The 22598-nt window shown below is 46.8% G+C and overlaps 1 protein-coding gene across 3 annotated transcripts; it reads left to right on the forward strand.

The window, feature by feature from the left end:
* Window positions 1-3759: 3759 nt before the first annotated feature.
* LOC112877916 lies at window positions 3760-21252 on the forward strand. 3 transcript variants are annotated; one of them, XR_003225600.1, is made up of 3 exons: window positions 3760-5133; window positions 19784-19946; window positions 20947-21252. XR_003225600.1 is itself a non-coding variant. In XM_025942291.1 (2 exons), the coding sequence occupies exon 1, from the start codon at window positions 3916-3918 to the stop codon at window positions 5122-5124; it is 1209 nt and encodes a 402-aa protein (XP_025798076.1). In that variant the 5' UTR covers window positions 3760-3915; the 3' UTR covers window positions 5125-5133; window positions 19784-21252. The 3 variants fall into 3 exon arrangements, 2 of the variants coding, with proteins under 2 accessions (XP_025798076.1, XP_025798088.1); XM_025942291.1 differs by having other exon boundaries at window positions 19784-21252; XM_025942303.1 differs by lacking the exons at window positions 19784-19946; window positions 20947-21252 and adding an exon at window positions 5878-5895.
* Window positions 21253-22598: the final 1346 nt, after the last annotated feature.

A 22598-nucleotide genomic window follows, 5' to 3' on the forward strand; every position in this document is an offset into this window, starting at 1 on the left:
TGATTGATGAGCTGCATGACTTGTAGAATGGAGTTAGGACATATGATAGCAGTAGGAAGGAATACTTCAATATGCGAGTAGCATTTCGTTGGTCTATTTATGATTTCCCTGCATATGGAATGTTCTTGGGATGAAGCATGCACGGTCGTCTATGTTGTTCGGTATGCATGGGTGATACAGATGCTTTTCGTTTGAAATATGGTAGCAAATTCTGCTTTTTTTATTATCACTGTCGGTTCTTGTCTCATGATCACCCGTCCAGGAGTCAAAGAGTTGTCTTTCGTAAGGGCTCGTTCTGTGTTTGACAAGGCAGCGATGAAGGTAGTTAGGGACATGATGTCCAATGCTCGTATACAGTGTGTTTGCTTATACTACAAGAAAATAAAGCAGCAAGACATGAACAAGAAATTGTGCGCTTCTGAGATATATCTCTAAGAGGATGAGTATCTTCAAGTTGATATTAGCGGTTTGTCTTGGTTGATAAAGTGTCCAGATGCTTGGCGAGCACTTTGTGCTTATTGGGCTTCACCCAGTTTTGTGAAAAAATTCAAGATGAAGAGAGCTAATCGTCAAGCAGGACCATGAGTTACACAACGATATGGGGCGATGGACACCTTCGTTTGGCTCATCGAATGGTAGGTGTTTATTATTTTAATTTGATTATTATGTACTTGCTTGCAATATCACAATTTCTTCTTTGGCAGGAGGCACAAAGTGGGGTGGCCCCAAGCTATATTGAGACATACACTCGAGGCCACCACAGCGCAGATCCTACACAAATAGAGTTGCTTTGCAGTGAGAATGCCACACGGACTCTGGTTAGTAAAACAATTTGATTTCAATTAAGCAATGTTTCGAATATTGTCTTAATATTGCTTACTTGAATGGTAGATGAGATATGGTGATGAAATGGTGGTACGTCATGGGGAGGAGTAAGATTGGAGGAGGAGTGATATGGATGTCGGTGCTTTATACTCAAGCGGGGGAGGGAAGAAGCATGGCAGGTTCAGCATGTTGAATGGCGTTATTGATACAAGTGGTGCTTTGAGTGAGGCAAGGTCTTCTCAGTCCTCTCGGAGTTCTCGGGGCTACGAAAGGGAAAGTCGACTGCAGGAGGAGATAAGGCAGCATAGAGAGGCGATGCAGAGGCAAGAGGAGTGGGCAAGGCAACAACATGAGTACATGCAAGGTTTTTTCGCTCAACAACGACAGCTTCAGGTACTATGCAAGTTTGATATTTTTCAAGTCGTTGTGCACTTTTCGTTGCTATAAGATACTTGATCTATTATCGATTTTTAGAAAATATTACCGGTTACCCTTGAATCACAATTTAATTTGCCACCTCTTCCTTCGCCTCCTCCACCACCGTCGAGTTTTGTACCATACATACATCTACCATCTCCACAAGTGGTAATTCTTTCGTAACTAGCGATGCTCAAATTTTCTTATATATATGTACTATATACATTTAACTTTTCTATAATTAGGGTTCGATGAGTAGTCATCCTCGAGGAGTTTCTGGCAGCCCGTCTACACCACCATCGACAGCACACAACATTTCTGGAAGTGACGGTGGCAGCGGACATAATATTACCCCTCATTGATTTGTGCTTTTGGGTTGGTTGACGTATATATATCATTTAGACTATGGATTTCATGATTGCACTTATGGGATGTATTTCATGATTGTGTGATGATGTATGAATGTTGTGCTTATGGATGACTATTTTTATATTAATTAACTGCTATTTGTAATTCTGAAAAACTATTACTATTATGCAACAGCTGTTTTTTAGCAGACCCTCAGTATTTTCGTCGGTAAGGGGGTCGACGAAAATGCTGGAGCGTATCTCGTATTTTCGTCGGCTAGGGAAGCCGATGAAACTAACTACTATTATTTTCGTCGGTCTTCGAGACCGACGAAATAAACTGTATCTTTTTCGTCGGCTGTGCTGGCCGACGAAAAGAAATGTATTTTCGTCGGTTGCCGACGAAAATGCGTTCATCTTCGTCAATTTTATTCCGTCGGCCTATTTTCGTCGGCCGGCCGACGAATATATGTATTTTCGATAGCTTTCTGTTTATTTTCGACGGTTTCTGACCGACGAAAATAAGCTATTTCTTGTAGTGGAATATGTATTGTACTTGCTGTGTATACCTGATATGCGCAGGAGTGTGTGTGTGAAGAGAGAGGAGAGATTCTGAAAGGTGTGTGCGTGTGTGTGAGAGAGAGGAGAGAGATTGTATTGGTGTGTGTGAGAGAGATGCATTTGGTATTTGTGTAGTTATTTTTATCTAGATTATATTATTTATTTAGCTCTCAAGATGATTTCATGTTTAGTCAACTAAACAGGATATGTAATTTAATTCATGGAAAATAATTCCATGTTATTCAAACAAAAATATTGAAATTGAATTACATTCTACTGTGTCTCAAAATATAGCTAGTTTTAGCATTTAAATTTTATCTCATAATATAGCTACTTTAAAGTTTCCAAGTGGATTTTTATGCTATGTCTAAGAGCATTTCCAAGAGCCTCTGTAAAATTCAGTTGGTAGGTATAATTTGAAAAAATCCCTGAAATTTGTGATTTAACGGCCTCTGTATCCGGCTCGTCAAAGCACTCCCCTCGCATGGCACTTTTCACGAACCAACGTCACTCGCCATCTCGCCAACGCCTTCCCGCATGTCGCGCTCCCTCCCTCACGCTCGCCCTCCCGCCATCGTCTTCCCGCCGTCGCCCTCCCGCCGTCGCCGGGCAGCAGCGCCATGGACACGGACGTCATCCTCCCATTGTTGCCCTCCCGCCGTCACTAAGCAGCAGCGCCATGGATCCCACCGGTGGAGCTGCTAGTGATGGTCAGCTCACCATTGACGTCGCATGAAGGTCCCGCGCCACCGGTCGATTCGCCCGCGTCGAAGCCCCGTAGGTCGATTTCCTGCGGCTCGAGCACCACCACAACCACGCCGACCTCCCCCAGCCTCCGCCTCGCATCCGCCCTCCACACAGCGCGCCGCCGGCGAGCTCCATGCCCTGGACATGGCCGTCACTGCCTTTCGCTAAGGCGTCGCCCCTCTCCGACGCTCACCCACCGCCGGCGACCACGTAGCTACATTCGCGCGGGCTTCCTCGTTGTGGGGGTGCCAGCCTCGCTAGTAGCCGCCGCTGTACCTGCTGCCGGTGGCCGGCAACCTGTGATTGGCCGGTGCTGTGGGTCTAGGGCCCACACGTGTGAGTAGGGTAGAAAGAGAGTGAGTAACAAAAGTTATAACATGGATGTGTATTTGAGCAGGGAGAGTCAAGATTTGGAGAGGCTGTTGGTTCCCCACCGTTTGGAAAGCTTTTTATTTTTTACATAGTTTTTTACCTCTTAGTTTAGCTAGAATTTTTACCTAGTTTGTTGGAGTTGCTCTAGAATACCCATTCTTGCATGCAAATTAATTATGACATGCAAGAAAGTCATATTATTCTTTTAATTAAAATTATTCTCTTAATTAATGCATGTTAACTAAATAAGTTAATAAATAAGTTAATATAGACTTTTACTATTCGTTCTTAGTCTGTCTTAAAAAATTTAAATGAAAAAGTTTAAAAGTAACTATGTTATGCGATATAGGCAGTATGAGATTTATTTCTGATTGGAAATTGAATTGGAATCTGATTACTAGAATCAAAAATTCATTTCTAAGGATCCAAACGCATCGTAAAAGAACGGTTGAAAGCGGCCCCTGTTCATTGAGAAGCCGGGGGAGGTCCGGTGGCCGTCCACTCGTCCAGGAAGCGAGTGTTCTTCCCTTCCGCTCATTTTCCTCTCCTCCGCCCGACCTCTCAGCCAGACCCAAACTCTCGTCGGATCCTCCTCGCCGGTGCGGCTCCTCCCCGAAATCCGGCCGAATCCGCGGTCGTGGTTCCAATGGAAGCCCATAGGGAGAGCTCAGAGCCCGCCCCCGAAACGGCGGCGGCTGCATCCGCGGCCGCGGCCGCGTCGGTGCTTGACAACGACGACCTCCTCCGCGAGATCCTCCTCCGCCTCGACCTCCCCACAGCCCTCGTTCGCGCCGCCGCCGTCTCCAGGCGCTGGCTCCGATGCGCCTCCGACCCCACCTTCCTCCGCCGATTCCGCGCGCGGAACCCGCCCCGCCTCCTCGGCGTCTACGTCAACACCGGCCAAGCGCAGCGCCTGCGCTTCGTGCCGCTGGCGCGGGGCCCGGAGCTCGCCGCCGTCGTCCGCCGTGGCAGCTTCGATTTGGGCGAAGAAGCCGGATCCGTGTGGGACTGCCGCAACGGCCGTCTCCTCGTCTTCGTCGACGGCAAATACGTCGTGCGCAGCCCGCTGCACCCTGAGCGGGGCACTGACAACCTTCCAGGGCCTCCGATCCCGGCCGAAGCTTACACCATCCTTCTCTACTTCAGTGACTTCTTGTTCCATGAGAGCAGTGATGACAGCGTGTCGTGCACTTCCGTGACAGTGATGTGCACTGAGCGGCAAGCATGGGTGCACCTATCCGACTTACAAGCAGGAGTCTGGGGTGAAGGCCGCTACTCAGGCATGATAGATATACCAATACCAGGATCGTTGAGGGGATGCGAGCACCATGCGCTGCTTGCCAATGGCAAACTCTACATGATATGTTTGCCGCATCACATTATTGGGTTTGATTTGCCCTCCACGAGCTCTTTCTGTATTGAACTCCCAGACGGAGTGCAGTACGAGTATCTTGAAAGCATTGGACTGTCCTGTGCCAAGGGCTCAGGATTTTTCCTCATCCACTTGAAGGGATTTCAGATTTCTGTTTGGCTCCACAGAACGGATCACAGCAGCATCGGTACTTGGAAGCTAATAGATACAATTTTTCTGCCGCAGGCATTTGGTCACCTTGCAGAGCTCACTTGGAGTTCGCTACCTGATGTTGTTCGTGTGGCTGCAGCTGGGGACAATGCTGACTTTGTGCTCTTGCGGATACAAAATACACTCTTCTACATGCATATATCAAGCAGGACAGTGGAGGAGGTATATGAGGCGAATCCAGCCCATGGTTTCTTGTATGGGGTCTATCCATTTATGATGCCTTGGCCTCCCACCTTCCCAGTGCTGAATGGTGGAAATGATCATGATCAGTGATCCTTCAAGGTTTGTCTTCAGTGAACGGGATGGGATTCTTTTCAAGCTATGGGTTCATGATGTCCTTTTCCTGTCGTGATGGAATTTAGATGGATGAAGACTGTTATATGTTAAGACTATCTGTCTCCATCTAATTAAAGTAGCATTGACAATTAGTACCCTATGTGCTAAAAATGTTTTAATGGCGCTACTTTTTTTCCTGCTCCACAGCCAGCTTCATATATGCATTAATTGATCCATTGTGTTTCAACTTTTGCCATTAAGAGTTTCTATTTGTGTCCTATAGCTGATACACGGGTAATTTATTTTGATCTTGAAATCAATGTCACATTTCAGTACTTGAACACGCTAATATTTGTATGGTTTGGATAAATGAAATGATCGTTATACTGTCATCTCCTGTTAGTAGCCTGTTATCAAAGAAATTTAAATCATGTTACCGTTATCCTTTAGCACAACAATCAATGTTTTGTATGCTTTATGCATAAACTAGTTAATAAGTCCACAAGGTTCATGCATCAGTAGTTCTCATTTATAAGGCTAAATACAATTAAAGGAAAGATTCAATGATAAGATGCCTACATAGCAAAAGAATGCACCTATGCTCCTTTTTGCACCAAAATTCTACAATAGGTGCCTATATAGCAAAACGAGAAAATTAAAGGAATAAAATATTTTTGCATGGTCTGTCACAATGTATACATCTTCATGGCTATCTGTTGTCGGCTAAAACCTACCGGCGAGCAACGACAGGCAATACGAGGAGCCGGGAGCCAAAACCCACCAGCGAGCAACGACAGGCAACACGAGGAGCCGGGAGGCTTCCGGGACGGCTGGTGGGCCTTGGTCCCTCGGTCAACGGCCCAGCGATCTGGCGCACACATTGGCTTGGAGTCGCTAGACGTGCCACCTGATCCTGCACCTGATCTTGAAGGTGTGATATACTAAATTTCTGTAAGCACAGACATTTGTAACGGTTAGTCCGAGCCATGCTCGGCTCATTACTCCTCCCCGGTATCGGCTATGAAGAGCCGATTGCATCAATACCGGATCGGATCTCTGGGACAGGCAATATGTATATATTTGATAATGAAATAAACCTGCTTCAATAAATATCAATTCTAATCCAATCTACGATAACTAAGCCCTCACCGCATGATCGGAACATCCTACACGTGATTGAGCCTAACAAATACGCAAAAGCATCGGAACAAACAACCTAAACAGAAACAACCTAAACAGAGATCCTAAAAACACAACTGAAGAGCCGATTCCTAGAGAGACCTCTGCTCAAGCTACGATCCGATACTAAACCTACAGCCGGAACTTTCAACTCGTTTGCAAGGCCTAATCATGCACATATCGAGCTAAATCTCTAAAAGATAGAAACTAGCTATAACAGATTGGATCTATTAATAAAAACGAAGCAAGCCACACCTATCGCATCCGTGATCGAATGCGATAATTGCGAAGCGCACAAGAGCAACGAACAAAACATGATCAGGTACACGAAGAAAAACGCTACTCAATGCGCATTATGATAACTAATGCCACTCGCCATCTACAAGGCTTCAGAACGAGCAACACATGAAACGAACGAGCAAGGGTAATGCTACCCTGATCATGCAGAACGTGATCGGGGTCGCATGGCACTTACCCGATGAAAACCCTAGAACAGGGGAGGCGATGCGCCGTGAATTGTTGATGAATGATTCCTTTTTTTATTTATTCGTGGTACATATTTATAGTCCGTAGACTTATCCTCTTTAACTAACCCTAACCAAACACGACACGAATCTTAACTGCTTATACCTAGATTACACGGCCTTTCTGGCCTCAATCACCTGCACAGGGTCCGATTCGCAAGTTTACCGTAACTGCCTTCCAAACCCATCTTGCTCCATGGCCCACTTCCGGCCCGGTCAGATTATGGCGATAACACATGCCCCCCTGGTTTCGGTAATGGTAATTCCGAAATCACCTATTTTAAAATCGCCTCAACCCTTGGGCTTCCGATCCGTACAGCCACGCCCTTTCGACTTCCAATGGATGTGACTGCTCTGTATCAGTTTCCTAGAGAACCGTCATGGTGCCGATTTCACTTCACCCCTCTGTTTTACCTTTATAAACTTTCCCCCGGCGTCTTCCCCAATCATCTTTTTTCTCACAGCCATTGTCGATTATGCTTCTTCTCTTCTTTTGCCATGGCCTCTTCTTCTTCTGCCTCCTCTGTCATTTCTTATGAATCTGAGTCTTCCCGAGAGCCCACTCCAGAATACGATCCGATTGCTGCTTATGAAGCCCGTGCCCCCCTGCATTGGGATGCAGAGGAATGGGACTTCCGTTCCCAGTCAGAGGATGATGAATCCCTGACTGATGGTGAGGATCTCGCACTCCTCCTCGGAGCCGAGCTGGAGGAAGCTGAAGATGATGCATCTTGGGGGGAGGACTTCTCCTCCTCAGAAGAAAGAGCCGATTCCTTCTCCTCCGAGGAAGATCCGATGGCAGGTACCTTCCTTTTTGGCGGGTCATCGGATGAAACTTCCGACGACACCAAAGAAACCGAAGATGATGACGGCTTCACCAGCAACAACGGCGAGGATGATGACAGCAATAACAGCAGCAGCGATGATGGTGGTGCTAGTGTTGCTCCGCCGACCAAGCGCCGCAAGACCGCTGGCGTGTACTGGTGGTAGGCCGTAGTGTCACCATTAGGCTATTTCAAGGAGCAGTTAGCTTCTCTTTTGTACTCGCTGCCTTGCTGTGAATAAAATCCTCTTTTGTATTAGTAGCTTTCTTGCGCATAACAATCTGCTCAAGAGCCGATGGCAATGCATCGGCCTTAGAATATACCGATCCGGATCCGAAATAACTTTTCAATTTACTTTACCCTCTGCCGGACCTCCAATCCAAAACAGATCTCTGGAGATTCTGGAATCCAGGCTAACTCCAAACTTCTTTTGCTCACAAACCCTAGCCGCAAGATCCTCCCTGATCCTTGAGACGCACATTCGATCTTGCGCCGCCAACCCTAGATCCACTCTCCAAGGTCTCGATTCAGGACTCTCGATGGCGGAGTCTTCGAACACCGCCGCCGCCGTCTTCGGTCTGAAGGTAAACTTCGACCCTCATTAATTTAATGCAGCATCCGTAAAATTTACTGCGCGGTTAAGTGACTCTCTCCTCGGGAATCTTGTTTTCTCGGGGTTTTTCAGGCTTCCGATATCTTCTTGCCACACCCTTCTTCCCCCAGTTCTTTCTGCCTCGGGCCTCGTTCCTACGAGAAGCCCATAGATCTGATTTCATCCGAAGCCAATCGGATCCCTTTCGTGAGTCAGGACATAGACCTAGAGTCTTGGTCAGATAGCCTCCGCGCTTGGCCCAATCCTCCTGAAGGTTGGACAGTTTGGTATAACAGAGTAGCGGATGCCTACCAGCCCCTATGGGAATCCATCGGGATAGCCGATGCTCTGTCTCTGTCCCTTTCTCCTCTTGAGAAAGATGAAAACTTTCTGAAGACCATCGGCTACTTCTGGTCCGATGCCTTGAATTGTTTTCTTTTTGGGCATGGTCCGATGACGCCAACGCTGCCAGATGTTATGATGATCACCGGCTTAGACATATCATCAGCCTGCCCTTCTGCTTACAGGCTCTCTGTAGTCCCCTTCAAACTGTCTTCCAAAGCAGAATGTACTAATTGGAGTACATACTTGAACCAACACCAGAAAAGCAAGGGTCCTGTATCAAAGAAGGAGCACACGTCCTTTCTAAATCTGTGGCTTGAACATTTCCTCTTCTGTAGCCCTTCCCTTGCCCCAACCAAGAATTACCTCTCTCTGGCTTACGAGCTGGCCAAGGGTCACCCCGTTGGCCTTGGTAAACTATTTCTTGGGGAACTTTACAGATACCTTCATCTGATGACTTCGAGCCTTCTTTTACAGAAGAAACTCCGAACTGGTGGTCCGTGGTGGTTCATCCAGTTGTGGGCTCACCTTTATTTCCAAAGTTCCATCCCCAATTTCCCTTCCTTGGTCGGCAATTCCTTCCCTGATCTGAGTGGGAGACAGATCAGGTGCACCAGTTTTGGGCAGGCCTTATATAGTCTCCCCGGCAGGAAATTGAATCCCCCGGCTGCTTCTTGCTGGTTTAGAGTTTTTTACAAAGGCCTAGATAACCCAAACTTCCTCCCATATGCCGATTCTGAACTTTTCGAGAACCCGGCTATGTTCCGGCTGGCCGATCTTGCCCATGACGCTGATACTAGGCGCCTGTATTCAATCATGGTTCGGCCCTGCCTTCTCCCAGTTGGCATGAGTACCTCTAATCGGATCCTTAAGCCCGGTTATGAGTTTTACCAGCCGGTCGTAGCAGCCCGGCAGTTTGGTCTTGGGCAGGTGCCTCCCCATTTTCTTCTTCACTTCTTGACGTCAAATAGGGTGGACCTCCCTGATGCCTTGACCACCCAGAGGTGCTACAGTCTGTTTACAGACCTTCCCCTATCTGTTCCTGCCAATTTTATCTTTACTTCTTCGGCTGTCGATTTTGAGGGGTGGTGGTCGATGTGGAAAACCCACGTTTTCCGAAGAGCTCTGGGTGCGATGCTGCAGCAGGTTCATCCCGAATATGAAATTCCCGCTGGAGAGGTATTGCTTCTCGACTAATGTTTCACTTTTGACCTTATTGAACCCTTTCTGATTTTGTCTTTCGTTTCTGCAGCAGGAAGATGGCCCAGAGCCGATGAACGATGATGGATCGCCCTTTTGTTTCTTGCCAGTTGCCCCTGTGGCTCTCTTCGGCAAGAATGCACCTCCTCCTTCAAAAAGCGTAATGCAGATTCAGCCGAGCACTGTCAAGCTGACCCCCAAGCGGAAGCGATCCTCTGAAGCCGTTGCCCCCCGAGCTCGCGCTAAGACGAGGAAGGTTCTGGTCAGAAAAGTTCGGAAGGAGCCTGCACCATCTTCCCCTAATCCAGAGATTCCAGCTGCTAACCAGGTCCGACCCTTCCTCCTGTCTTCGTAATCGGACTTCTGTTCATGTCTTCCTTAATTATACTCTCTCCCCCTGCAGCCTGCCGTCGTGGATGTCTCCAGCGGGGATGAGCCCCCATGCTAGAAGGGCTCATCTTCCGAGGTGCCAGAGGATGTGGACGCGCCTGTCAAGGCTTTGATCACTCTCCGTGATCCTGGTGCGGCAATCCTGGAGGGTCCTTCTGCATCGGCTGACGTCCCAGCTGCTTTGCCAGGTCCGCAGGAGCCGGTCGTGACCGCGTCCCTTGTTGGCCCTTGTCTGGAGGGACCATCCACCGCCTCAGCTACCGCCGATCTGCCTGCATGAGAGGCACATCCAGCAGAGCCGACCGCTATCTCATCGGCTGTCGCTCCAGCAGAGCCGACCGCTAACTCGTCGGCTGTCGCTTCTTCCTCTGGAGGCGTGGCCCATCTGGCCTCTACCGTCACCATTCATCCTTCGGAAGGGGTGCGCTCCCAGGAGCCGATTGTTCCTTCATCGGCTATCGCCACCTCCCTCTCGGGACAGGTATGCCTTATTCTTTGTAATTATTTTGGTCTTCTTCCGCAGTGCCTTGCTCACCCTCTTTTCCTCCAGAACCTGGATCTTTCAGAGCTCCTCGCGTTCGATCCTGCCTCAATCGGGTCGGCCATATTGGAAGCCAATGACTCTCCCCTGGACCTGACTAGCACTGCCAATCAACTCCTCCGCATGAAGGATCTTCTATCGGGTCCGATCGACGCCCTGATTCAGGATTCCAGCGCGGTGAAGCAGATCCTTGATGAGGTCAACTCCCAGCTCCCTGTGAGCCTTCAGGTCAAGCTTTTGCCGGCCAGGTACCTTCGTTCTTTCCGAGCAAAAGTGGCAGAGGCTCGTCATAAGATTGAGACTCGGCGTTCCCAATCGCTCCTAAGGACTATCGTCGCCGAGATGTGCCAGTCGGTCAACAAGAAGAAAGCCGCACTAGACGCCAAGGTTGACACATCTGCCTCTGCCCAGCGGCTTCATCTCCTGGAGAGAGAGAACTAGAAGACCTCGAGGCTAAAGTCCGGGCCACCAAGCAGCGCATTCAGGAAGAGAAGGATCTTATTGCGGGTTCCAAGCGGGAGGCGGTGACCTTGACCGCCGAGCTAAAAGCAGACTTGGCCGAGCTGAGCGGCCTGAGCAAACAAGTGGTGCCGGGGGCGGATGAAGAGGACGAAGCAGTGATTGCTGAAGTTGACCGCATCCGTCTTGATGCTATTGCTGCCATCGATGATTTCCTCCAGAAAGCCTGTCCAAGATGAACTCTATATTTTCATGTCGTAACCCTGGAGTCGATGGTTATGCATCGGCTAACTAATAACTTGTGGTGATTGGTTGCTACCGAAAAACTCCTAAAGTCGATGGTTTACACCGGCTGTTCTAGTGCCTTTTGTTAACGTATGAGCCGATCATACTCATCGGCCTCCCTTTTTATTTCTTGTCTTGCCTAGACGCCATCGGCTTGGCCCGTGTCGGCTTTCTTAGCACACTGGTCACATCGGCTTATTGACTGATGGGTGCCATCGGCTTTACTGTTCGTCGGCCCACATACATGGGAAGTATTTCTTAAGATGTTGGCCGTTAACCGCCATTGGAAACTTGACGCCATCCAATTCTTCAAGCATGTATGCATTCCCAGGTAGGACCTGGTCAACCCTGTATGGCCCGTGCCAGTTTGGGGACCACTTGCCGTATGCCGCGTCCTTAGTTCCCAATGGTAATACTGCTTCCCAGACCAGGTCTCCTACTTGGAATTCTTTCGGTTTGACCTTTTTATTGTATGCACGAGCTACCTTAGCCTTATTCTCCTTGATCTTCTCTAGCGACCACAGCCTGAGTTCCGTGAGGTCCTCCACATTGTCACTCATCAGTGTAGCATATTCCTCAGCAGATAAGTCATTCTGGAATTCTATACGCCTTGACCCGGCCGTAACTTCCCATGGTAACACGGCTTCCTGCCCGTAGACAAGGTGATAAGGGGAAGTCTTTGTCGCCCCATGACAGGATATACGGTATGCCCACAGTGCTTCTGACAGGACCTCGTGCCAGCGTCTAGGATATTCATCAATCTGTCTCTTGATCAACTTGATAAGGCTCTGATTGGACGCTTCGGCCTGGCCATTTGCCTGAGCATAATATGGAGACGATCTAATCAGCTTGATACCCATATCAGCAGCAAACTTCTTGAATTCTTCTGAAATAAAAACCGAACCACCATCTGTTGTAATGGTCTGTGGGATCCCAAATCTGTGAATGACGTGTTCCTTGACGAACTGAATAACATCTCTAGATGCCACCGATTTCATTGGAACCGCTTCTACCCATTTGGTGAAATAATCTGTGATAGCTAAAATGAACTGACGACCCTTGCTAGATGGAGGATTAATTTTGCCGATCATATCCATGCCCCAGCCTCTGAACGGCCATGGTTTAATAATGGGGTTCATCACGGACGCTGGTACCATCTGGATCTTTCCGAACCTCTGACATGCTTGACACCCTTTATAATACTTAAAACAATCTTCTAGCATGGTGGGCCAGTAGTACCCTGATCGCCTAATTAGACAGTTCATCTTGTGAGCCGACTGATGAGTCCCACACGTCCCTTCATGAACTTCATGCAAGAGCCGATTGGATTCGACCGGCCCAAACACTTAAGCAACAACCCCTCCAAGGTCCTGTAGAACATATCATCCCCTATCAGGACGTACCTCATGACTTTGTACCGTATCCTCTTGGGTGCCCCCCGAGCCGAATCCTTCAAGTAATTGAAGATATCGGCTCTCCAATCTCTCTGGTCTAGTAGGTACACCTGATGATTTGACCCATCGGTTTTGTATCCTGAAGCCAACTGCGCTAGGTCACTGGCCTCTGCATTCCGAGCTCTAGGTATCCAGTAAAAATTTATATACCTGAACTGGGCTATTAGTTCCTGGCATTGCACCCACAACGGAAATAATAGCTTACTTTCACACCTGTATTCTTCTGTGAGTTGGGAGATTACCAATTTTGAGTCCCCGAAGACTTCTACAGCTTCGGCTCCGGCCTCCAGAAGCAATTCCATACCTTTATGCACCGCCTCGTACTCTGCAAGGTTATTAGTACAAGTAGCAGGTAATTTGATCGAGAAAGAATACGTTGCCCCCCGAGGCGATACCAGTAAGATGCCGATTCCACATCCATCTCCACAAACTGATCTGTCGAAGTACATAGCCCAGGCTCGTACAGAAAGCGCTGCTATGTTGGTATTAACCCTCTCGGCAATGAGATCCACCAACGCCTGCCCTTTAACTGCTTTCGCGGGTAGATATCGGATGTCGAACTCTGATAATGCGAACATCCATTTTCCCAATCGGCCTTTCAACACAGGAGCCGATAGCATATGCTTTATAACATCCGATTTGCAAATGATGATTACCTCAGCCGACAGCAGGATATGGCGAAGCTTGGTGCATGTAAAAAATAAACAAAGACAAAGTTTCTCCATATCGGGGTACCTTGTTTCTGCGTCCAACATCCTCCTGCTGAGATAAAATACCACCCTCTCCTTGCCGTCACATAATTATACTACCACTGAAGCAATAGAGGTGTTGCTGTGGCCTATCTTGTTGTGGTGGCACCAACACAGGTGGTCTCGACAAATATTCTTTAATTTCTTCGAATGCCCGTTGTTGTTCTGCCCCCCAGCGGAATTCTTCATTGGTTTTGATCTTCACTAACTCCATAAAGGGTTCAATCCGCCCAGATAGATTAGAAATAAACCTCCTGACGAAGTTAATCTTGCCAATAAGTTGCTGGAGCTCCTTCTTGGTAGTGGGTGGCACCATATTTCGTACGGCTTCCTGACTTTTTAGGACAATCTCTATTCCTCTTTCATGAACCAAAAAACCCAGAAACTGCCCGGCTGACACACCAAAGGCACACTTCTTTGGGTTCATCCTGAGCCCGAACTTTCTAGTTCGTTCTAGAACTCGTCGTAAATCACCCAGATGCCCTTCAACCGATGCTGACTTCACTACAATGTCATCAATGTAAGTTTCCACCAGATTGCCGATTAAATCATGGAAGATGTGGTTCATGGCACGCTGATACGTAGCACCAGCATTTTTCAAACCGAAGGTCATAACCACATACTCGAACAGACCCACCGCTCCGGGTACTCTGAATGCGGTTTTGTGTATATCTTCAGGGGCCATGAAAATCTGATTATAACCAGCGTTGCCATCCATGAAACTCAAAATTTTGTGACCGGCAGCCGCATTAATCAATATTTCTGCGACAGGCATCGGATATTCATCCTTCGGAGTGGCCCTATTGAGATCTCTGAAATCCACGCAAACTCGCCACCGGCCATCCTTTTTCGGCACGGGTACAACACTTGAGATCCATTCGGCATACCTGCAAGCCCTGATAAATCCGGCTTCTATCATTTTCTCTATTTCTTTTTTCACTTCGACCAAGACGTCGGCTTTCATCTGACGTATTCGCTGTTGGAATGGTCGAAATCCACTTTTGAGAGGGAGCCAATGCTCTACTATGCTCCTATCAAGCCCAGGCATCTCTGTATAATCCCAAGCGAAGCAATCGGAATATTCCCTTAATAAAGTTATCATCGGCTCTCGCAAGGATGGATGCAACTTCTTACTAATGAACGTTGGTCGTGGCTTATCCCCAGGACCAATATCTATTTCTTCAAGTTCATCAGCCGACGTGAAACCATATCCTAACTTCCCATCTTCTGTTAGATCAATACTGTAGATGGGAAAAGGAGATAGTAAAAAGAATTCCGGCCGATCGTTAAGATCGGCTGATCCACACATCCCATTACTTTCCAAGTTCTTATGAAAAGAATAAGGCCGGCTGCCGGCGCTGGCCATCCCATAACAACTATGTAAAACACTTATCATCAAAAATTCAATTTTTTGGGGCCGGTTGCAGGAATCGGCCTCCATGAGTACGCTGTAATGATTTATTTCATGCAACTCTTCTATTCTGTAAGGCTAGTGGATAAGACCATCCGTACTCCATTTTTTGTAGCCTCAATGCGATCACACCCTTCTAAGCTAATCCCTGAAATCGGCTCTTGATCTTCCGCATCCCAGATGCTCATAGCAGCATGCGAAATTTCAATCGAGTCGTCTGCTTGGACCACTTCCACTTCGTCTCCATCCCACTGGATCAAACATTGATGCATTGTAGAGGGGATGCAATAGTTGGTGTGAATCCAATCCCTGCCAAGTAAAACATTGTAGGTACTTTTGCTGTTGACGACAAAGAACGAAGTCGGGACGGTCTTGTTTCCAATGGTGAGATCCACACTGAGGACGCCCTGAGCTTCTGAAGTCTGCCCATTAAAATCACTTAGCATGACATTAGTCTTGATCAGGTCTCCGGTGGTCCGCCCAAACGACGCAGAACCGAGTATGGCATGATGTTGACTGCCGCACCCGTGTCCACCAACATTTTATTAACGGGCTGACCATTAATATACCCTTTAAGATACAAAGCTTTCAAGTTCTTGTAATTCTTGGCTTGCGGCTTCTCGAATATCACCGGCCGTGGTCCCAAATCAAGCTGGGCTACCGATGGCTCTTCGCAGGTCCGAGCATGGAATTCTGCAGGAAGTAGAAAAACCATGTGTGCATCAGCCGATACCTTCTTATCGGCTTTTGTCGACTTGGGCTGCCATTCCTTTCTTGAAGTGCGCGACTCCTTCTCCTGCACATAATGGACTTGTTCCGCCAGATCCGGTCGCATTTTTCTCAAGGTCTCGATGTACCTGGCCTCGGCTTCTTCCAAGCTACGTAGCCGCTGAACCCTGCGCTTTTGGGAACGATTAAGTCCGTCCGGGCACCAGCGAGGACGATGATACCTATCTTCCTTCTCATCCCCCCTTCGTGATGACCGATCCCAATCTTGCCGGGTTGGAGCAGGTCCTAGCCTCTGAAAACTGAATCCCTTGCATCTGGTTTTACAGATCTACACTCCGGGCAATCCCTGATAGTAGGTAGCCGAGTTATACCGGAATTCCAACAGTACCTGAAGAAGGGACAGTACCAATGATCGCGGGTGTCTTCATGCTTCCTCAAGTGCTTTCCAGTGCGATGCTCATATTCTTCTTCCTCAGATTCCTGCTGGAGGCGCTGCTGGTACTGGTATTCATATTTCCTGAGAAGATCAGAAGAAGTTGGCCGTTGATTCCTTACGTATCTTACTTGTTCTTCTGTGACGTATCCTTTTTTCTCTTTTTGGGGCTGATCGTTGGGATCAGCCTCTTTGTTTTTGACCTGGTGACGTGATGCCACCCCTGCCATGTTGATGCCGAGCGCGAAGTCCAGCTGTCGCCTAGCAGACCGGTCATAGTTTTCTACCATATTCACACCAGGGAAAGGCTGAGTGTCTACTTTCATGGCGGTCTGGCCCAGGATCAATCGGCCCTGTTCGATAGCCGACTGGATTTGCCGACGGAGCTCTTTGCAATCACTCATGCTGTGGGTAAAGGAATCATGCCATTTACAATATGATCTGCCTTTTAACTCCTGCACCGTGGGAGGTTTGTATCCTTCTGGAAACTTCAACTGCTTTTCTTTTAGTAATAAGTCGAAAATTTGTTTGACTTTACCCACATCAAAGTCAAACCCCTTTGCAGGCCCAGTTTGCTTTACCCACTTGCAAGGTACAGGATTTGCGCCGCGAGCCCATTCTGCAACTGATACTTCTAGCTCTTCCCCGGAGTCATCGGCTTCTTCTGTATCAGCTATGGCTACTTGACGCTTAAATTTCTCTTGGTATAGCTCAGGATGATGCTGCTCGTGCGTTGTCAACTTCTGGACTAGATGCGCCAAAGAATTGAATTCCAATTGAAAAACCAGATCTCTGATCGGCTTCAATAATCCAATGATGCCAATTCAACAGCTTCTTTTTCTGAGATCCGTGTTGAATAGCATCTGTTCTTCATCTCCCTGAAGCGTCGAACGAACTCTGTTACGGTCTCTCCACGCTTCTGTCGGAGCTGCGCCAAATCGGCAATTCCTGCCTCCACAGCTTCTGAATGATACTGAATATGGAATTGTTCTTCCAGCTGCTTCCAAGTACGGATTGAGTCAGGACCAAATGATGTATACCATCCAAAGGCTGGTCCTGTGAGCGATTGCGAGAAGAACCTAACTCGCAATGGATCCGATACGGAAATCATACCCGATTGTGCCAAATATCGGCTCACATGTTCGATGGAACTAGAACCTTCTGCCCCACAGAATTTGGTAAACTCGGGGAGCCGATACTTGGGTGGCAATGGGATTAAATCATAATCACTTGGATACGGCTTAGTATAGCCGATCGCTCTCCTCTTTGGTAATATGCCAAACTGATCCCTCAGAATGGCGCTGATTTGCTCTTCTGTATGTGACCCAGGGGCCGAGTGCATACTGTCGTGACTCGGCCCGGTAGCATAAGTTGCTAGCCACGCTTGCTTGTCCGCATCGGCTCCAGAGACCCCTCCAACTACCTTCTGCGTAGCATGTACCGGGTTATTGCTGTCCGGTATGTATGCACACACGTAACCATGTGGGATTTCCTTGGGTGGCTCGCTGAAGAACTGGTGATCCATGGGGTCACCTCCCACTTTATAAACCACATAAGCTGGAGCGCCATGTGATTCTGCAGCTGCGAGCACATAAGGCCACGGAGGTCTGGTTTGGAATGACAGTTCTCCTTTATGACTTCCCAGAGTGGGCCCAGTTGGAGAATGCTGATGCTTCATAATTTCTTGGACCACTCGCAAAGCTACACGCTCAAAAGCGTTGACCAAACTTTCAGAATGCCGGTGCAATGAATGAGCCACCGCATAATTTACCTCCTGCCGCAAAGCTCTGGTACGATCTTCGGAAGGGGTAGACAGATCTACTCCATCAAGAGCACCTTCAGGTGAAAACCCTCTCCACCTAACACCATGGTTACGAGTCCTTTCAAAAGAGCCGATGAGGTCAGCTTCAAATTGAGCTTTGATTTCGTCATATCTTTGTTTGTGCTCGGCAGAGAGCTCCTCATAAGTGATTGGGTCATCTCTTGCCATTCTGCCGTCAGCAATTGACGAAGTCGACGATGATGACGAAGTTGATGAAGATAGTGATGACGAAATCGATGAAGATGGTGATGACGAAGTCGATGAAAACTGTCCCACTGGGCGTGCCAGAATGTGTTGTCTGCCAAAACCCACCGGCGAGCAACGACAGGCAACACGAGGAGCCGGGAGGCTTCCGGAACGGCTGGTGGGCCCCGGTCCCTCGGTCAACGGCCCAGCGATCTGGCGTACACCCTGGCTTGGAGTCGCTAGGCGTGCCACCTGATCCTGCACCTGATCAGGAAGGTGTAATGTACTAAATTCCTGTAAGCACAGACATTTGTAACGGTTAGTCCGAGCCGTGATCGGCTCATTACTCCTCCCCGGTATCAGCTATGAAGAGCCGATTGCATCAATACCGGATCGGATCTCTGGGACAGGCAATATGTATATATTTGATAATGAAATAAACCTGCTTCAATAAATATCAATTCTAATCCAATCTACGATAACTAAGCCCTCACCGCATGATCGGAACATGCTACACGTGATTGAGCCTAACAAATATGCAAAAGCATCGGAACAAACAACCTAAATAGAGATCCTAAAAACACAACTGAAGAGCCGATTCCTAGAGAGACCTCTGCTCAAGCTATGATCCGATACTAAACCTACAGCCGGAACTTTCAACTCGTTTACAAGGCCTAATCATGCACATATCAAGCTAAATCTCTAAAAGATAGAAACTAGCTATAACAGATTGGATCTATTAATAAAAACGAAGCAAGCCACACCTATCGCATCCGTGATCGAACGCGATAATTGCGAAGCGCACAAGAGCAACGAACAAAACATGATCAGGTACACGAAGAAAAACGCTACTCAATGCGCATTATGATAACTAATGCCACTCGCCATCTACAAGGCTTCAGAACGAGCAACACATGAAACGAACGAGCAAGGGTAATGCTACCCCGATCACGCAGAACGTGATCGGGGTCGCATGGCACTTACCCGATGAAAACCCTAGAACAGGGGAGGCGATGCGCCGTGAATTGTTGATGAATGATTCCTTTTTTTTGTTTATTCGTGGTACATATTTATAGTCCGTAGACTTATCCTCTTTAACTAACCCTAACCAAACACGACACGAATTTTAACTGCTTATACCTAGATTACACGGCCTTTCTGGCCTCAATCACCTGCACAGGGTCCGATTCGCAAGTTTACCGTAACTGCCTTCCAAACCCATCTTGCTCCATGGCCCACTTCCGGCCCGGTCAGATTATGGCTATAACACTATCGTTCAATCATTGATTATAAAGTGCCATACATTGTAATTCTGTCATGTAGATCTATTAAAAAATGGTAGAGTACCTTAGATTTATCATAAAGTCAATGAAACAAAAATGGTAAAACTAATCAGTGTATTTTCCAGATATGTTATTAGTTTCTTTCTTACTAGTCCATCCTTGCTGGGCCCTGGGCCAACTTTTTGGATCCTATCTAGGCCTAGCAGCCATCTCATTCACCATTTCAACAGTCGATGCTACCATTATTTTTCAGTCACTGCCCTGCTAATTTCTTCATAATAGCTCCACAAGTACCCAAAAGCAAAGTGGGCACGAAAGGAGCAGGTTGGAGTTTGAATATTGAAATGTGACAACCTTTAACTATGCTGCATTTTACATGCCTCTTCAAGCGAGCTAATAAGTGCAGTAAGTTTCAGGTATGAAAAGTTGTTAAAATTGTTTCTCGACTGAAATTCCTTAAATGTTCCAGGTTTAATAATCTCAAATGAGACATACTGTTCTTGTTCAAATTGATGAAATATTAACCCCTGGTTTCCAGGCATTGTTTTCACTGCTGTAACTTGACCATAATGTTTGTTTCTATGTAACAAGTCACAAGTTTGAGATGAATGTCTTGAATACAATCTCAGACAAGAAGTTTGTGTATTTTTGAAACTTTATTTGTTTAGAGATCAATTGAACAAACTATTAGGTATTTTGCATGAATAAATGTTCTCTCGTGAACTAATAAATCCATGTTTTAATGGTTATGTACTTTGAAGTTCGAACACTAACCATTACATTGTCATAACAGGTTGATGTCTGAAGTCATCCTGTTTATTAGAAAGCACTAATCTATGGAACCGCAGCATTTATCACCACTTTCCATTTTGGTCATCTAGATGACACAATTCAATGAACTGATAATCCTTGTATGTGGAGCTGATAGTCCACTAGTTTGCCTGAACATGCTGGTATTTGTTGGTTAAATGCTGAAATTTGAAATGAGGATATACGGAATGATTAGCCTATTGTCATCTTGCAATAGCAAACAACTCGTCATGCTTGAAAGTAGAGGTAGCTTGCTATAAGAACATGAGTAACTGATATTATTAGAAACAGAAGCCATTCAGCTTATTTACAATTCATATTCTTGATAATTCAATCGCTTCTTAAAGCTGAAAAAGGGTGCGATCACTGTGTTTTTATATAACTACCTATATTTTTTGTATTTTTATTTTCCATTTTGTTGTGCTAAGATAGTTATATGCCAAATGGGGAAATAACTCAAGGCCAAAGCCACCATATTTTCTATGACCATTTGTGATATATATCTTCATGGCTGACCTGCCATCAGAAACTTGAAAAGTAATAACTATATTGTCCAGAGATGTATACACTATTTCTTATTACTTTTGTATGTCTTATTATACTAAGGTGCAAGATTGTAAAATAGTAACAAGACATGAAGACAAGTTTATCGACAGCATCTTTGCTGATGGCTTCTGCGTTGAGAATATGGATTGTAGGGTGAAGGAATTTCTAAGCATCTGGTGATGGCACCTTTATTAGCTTTCAAAATTCTTTAAGTTTGCTGACATGTTTTATTCAGTAGGCATATGAGTTGGTTGTGTTGATCTTTTGCCCAGCGTATACCATAACAGAGATGGATATTACCGAACCTTTGTACTTTCTCGGGTGTCCTTCAGTGATGGAAACACATGGTAGCGTTAGAGGCATTTACATGAATGTGTGTTCTAGCCATAAATAATAGTTGCATCTTTTATTGGGAAGATACTTTAAACATTGAGCATCACATGTGTCACACCCCAAAATTTCTATCTTGGGTTGTGAATAAATAACATTAAATAAAATAACTGTTTTATAATATTTCTAAAATTAATCCAGCCTTTAATTAGTTTGTTATCAATTTAGATAGAAAAAAATGAAATTTGTTTTCTAAAATTTTAAATCGATCTGTTGAGGGATGTTGCATTCATGCTGAGTGCATAATATTTTGGATGAAAAATGAATCTCAAATTGTTTTGGAAAAAAATATGATTAGATTTTCGTTCAATCCACCATTACGTTTTCGTTCATCCAAATCAAAATCTTGATCAAATTATTATACCTTTGTGCAGCCGGAATCCTTTCAATATTGGACCAAGCAATTCTACATTTATTTCTGGATCTCCTAATTTATTCTTCTTTGCAAATCAACTTCTTTAATAAAGCCTTATTCCACTCAGTTATTTTCTTTCCCTTGGGTCTTTCACTTTTTCCTTGTAACGTGATAACTGAATCCATGTAGCATGCAGGTCTTTAAGTTGTTTGACGAGTGCGCCCATTGCCCAAACCAGTACATCTACTGCTTTTTACTGGTTCATCTCCTTTCAGCATGTCTCGTCTGTTCCTCTCCTAGCTGTTTGGCCGGCCAACCAAGCTTCCAGAACTGCTCACCGCAAAACTAATTTCCGCTACCCGTCTCCTTCAAGGCAGCGACTGCTATGCAAACACAGCATAAATGCAATCATGCAATCATCTAATCACCGCCATCAGATCTCAATCCAACGTCATTAGGCTGTTTTGCAGATGAACCCTCCCACCATCCGGACTGATCTGCAAACCGTATTGGCCCAGAGCCGATCGGGGGCCTTCACGAGCCGAGCCAATCCCATCGATCCGATCCGAACTAGCAGCAGCGATCCCTCCGTTCACAGGCCGCCGCTCCCTCCGTTCGATGCGAGGGCGCCCAGGCCGCCGCCGCTCCAGGGCCTGAAGCCGCATCCCTCCGTTCGCAGGCCGCCGCTCCCGACGTCCGCAGGCCGCCGCTCCCGAAGCTAGCGCCATCCATCTGCGCGTTCGATCTTCGTTGCTCCAAGGCAGCCGCTCGACCGCTGGCCGCTTCACATCTCCGCAACAAGCTTGGACTGCGCCAGCGCGAGATCGAACGTACTGAAGGAGTGAGGAGCCAGCGTGACCTGCATCTGCTCTGCGGCATTGCTCAGCTCGCTCTTCACCGGCGCAACCTGCACAATAGTTACAAACAGGCTTTGGATTCAGATGGGCCATAGGACAGCCGAAAACAG

The sequence above is a fragment of the Panicum hallii genome, chromosome 1 (genome assembly GCF_002211085.1).
Source record: "Panicum hallii strain FIL2 chromosome 1, PHallii_v3.1, whole genome shotgun sequence".
NCBI classification, from domain to species: Eukaryota; Viridiplantae; Streptophyta; class Magnoliopsida; order Poales; family Poaceae; genus Panicum; species Panicum hallii.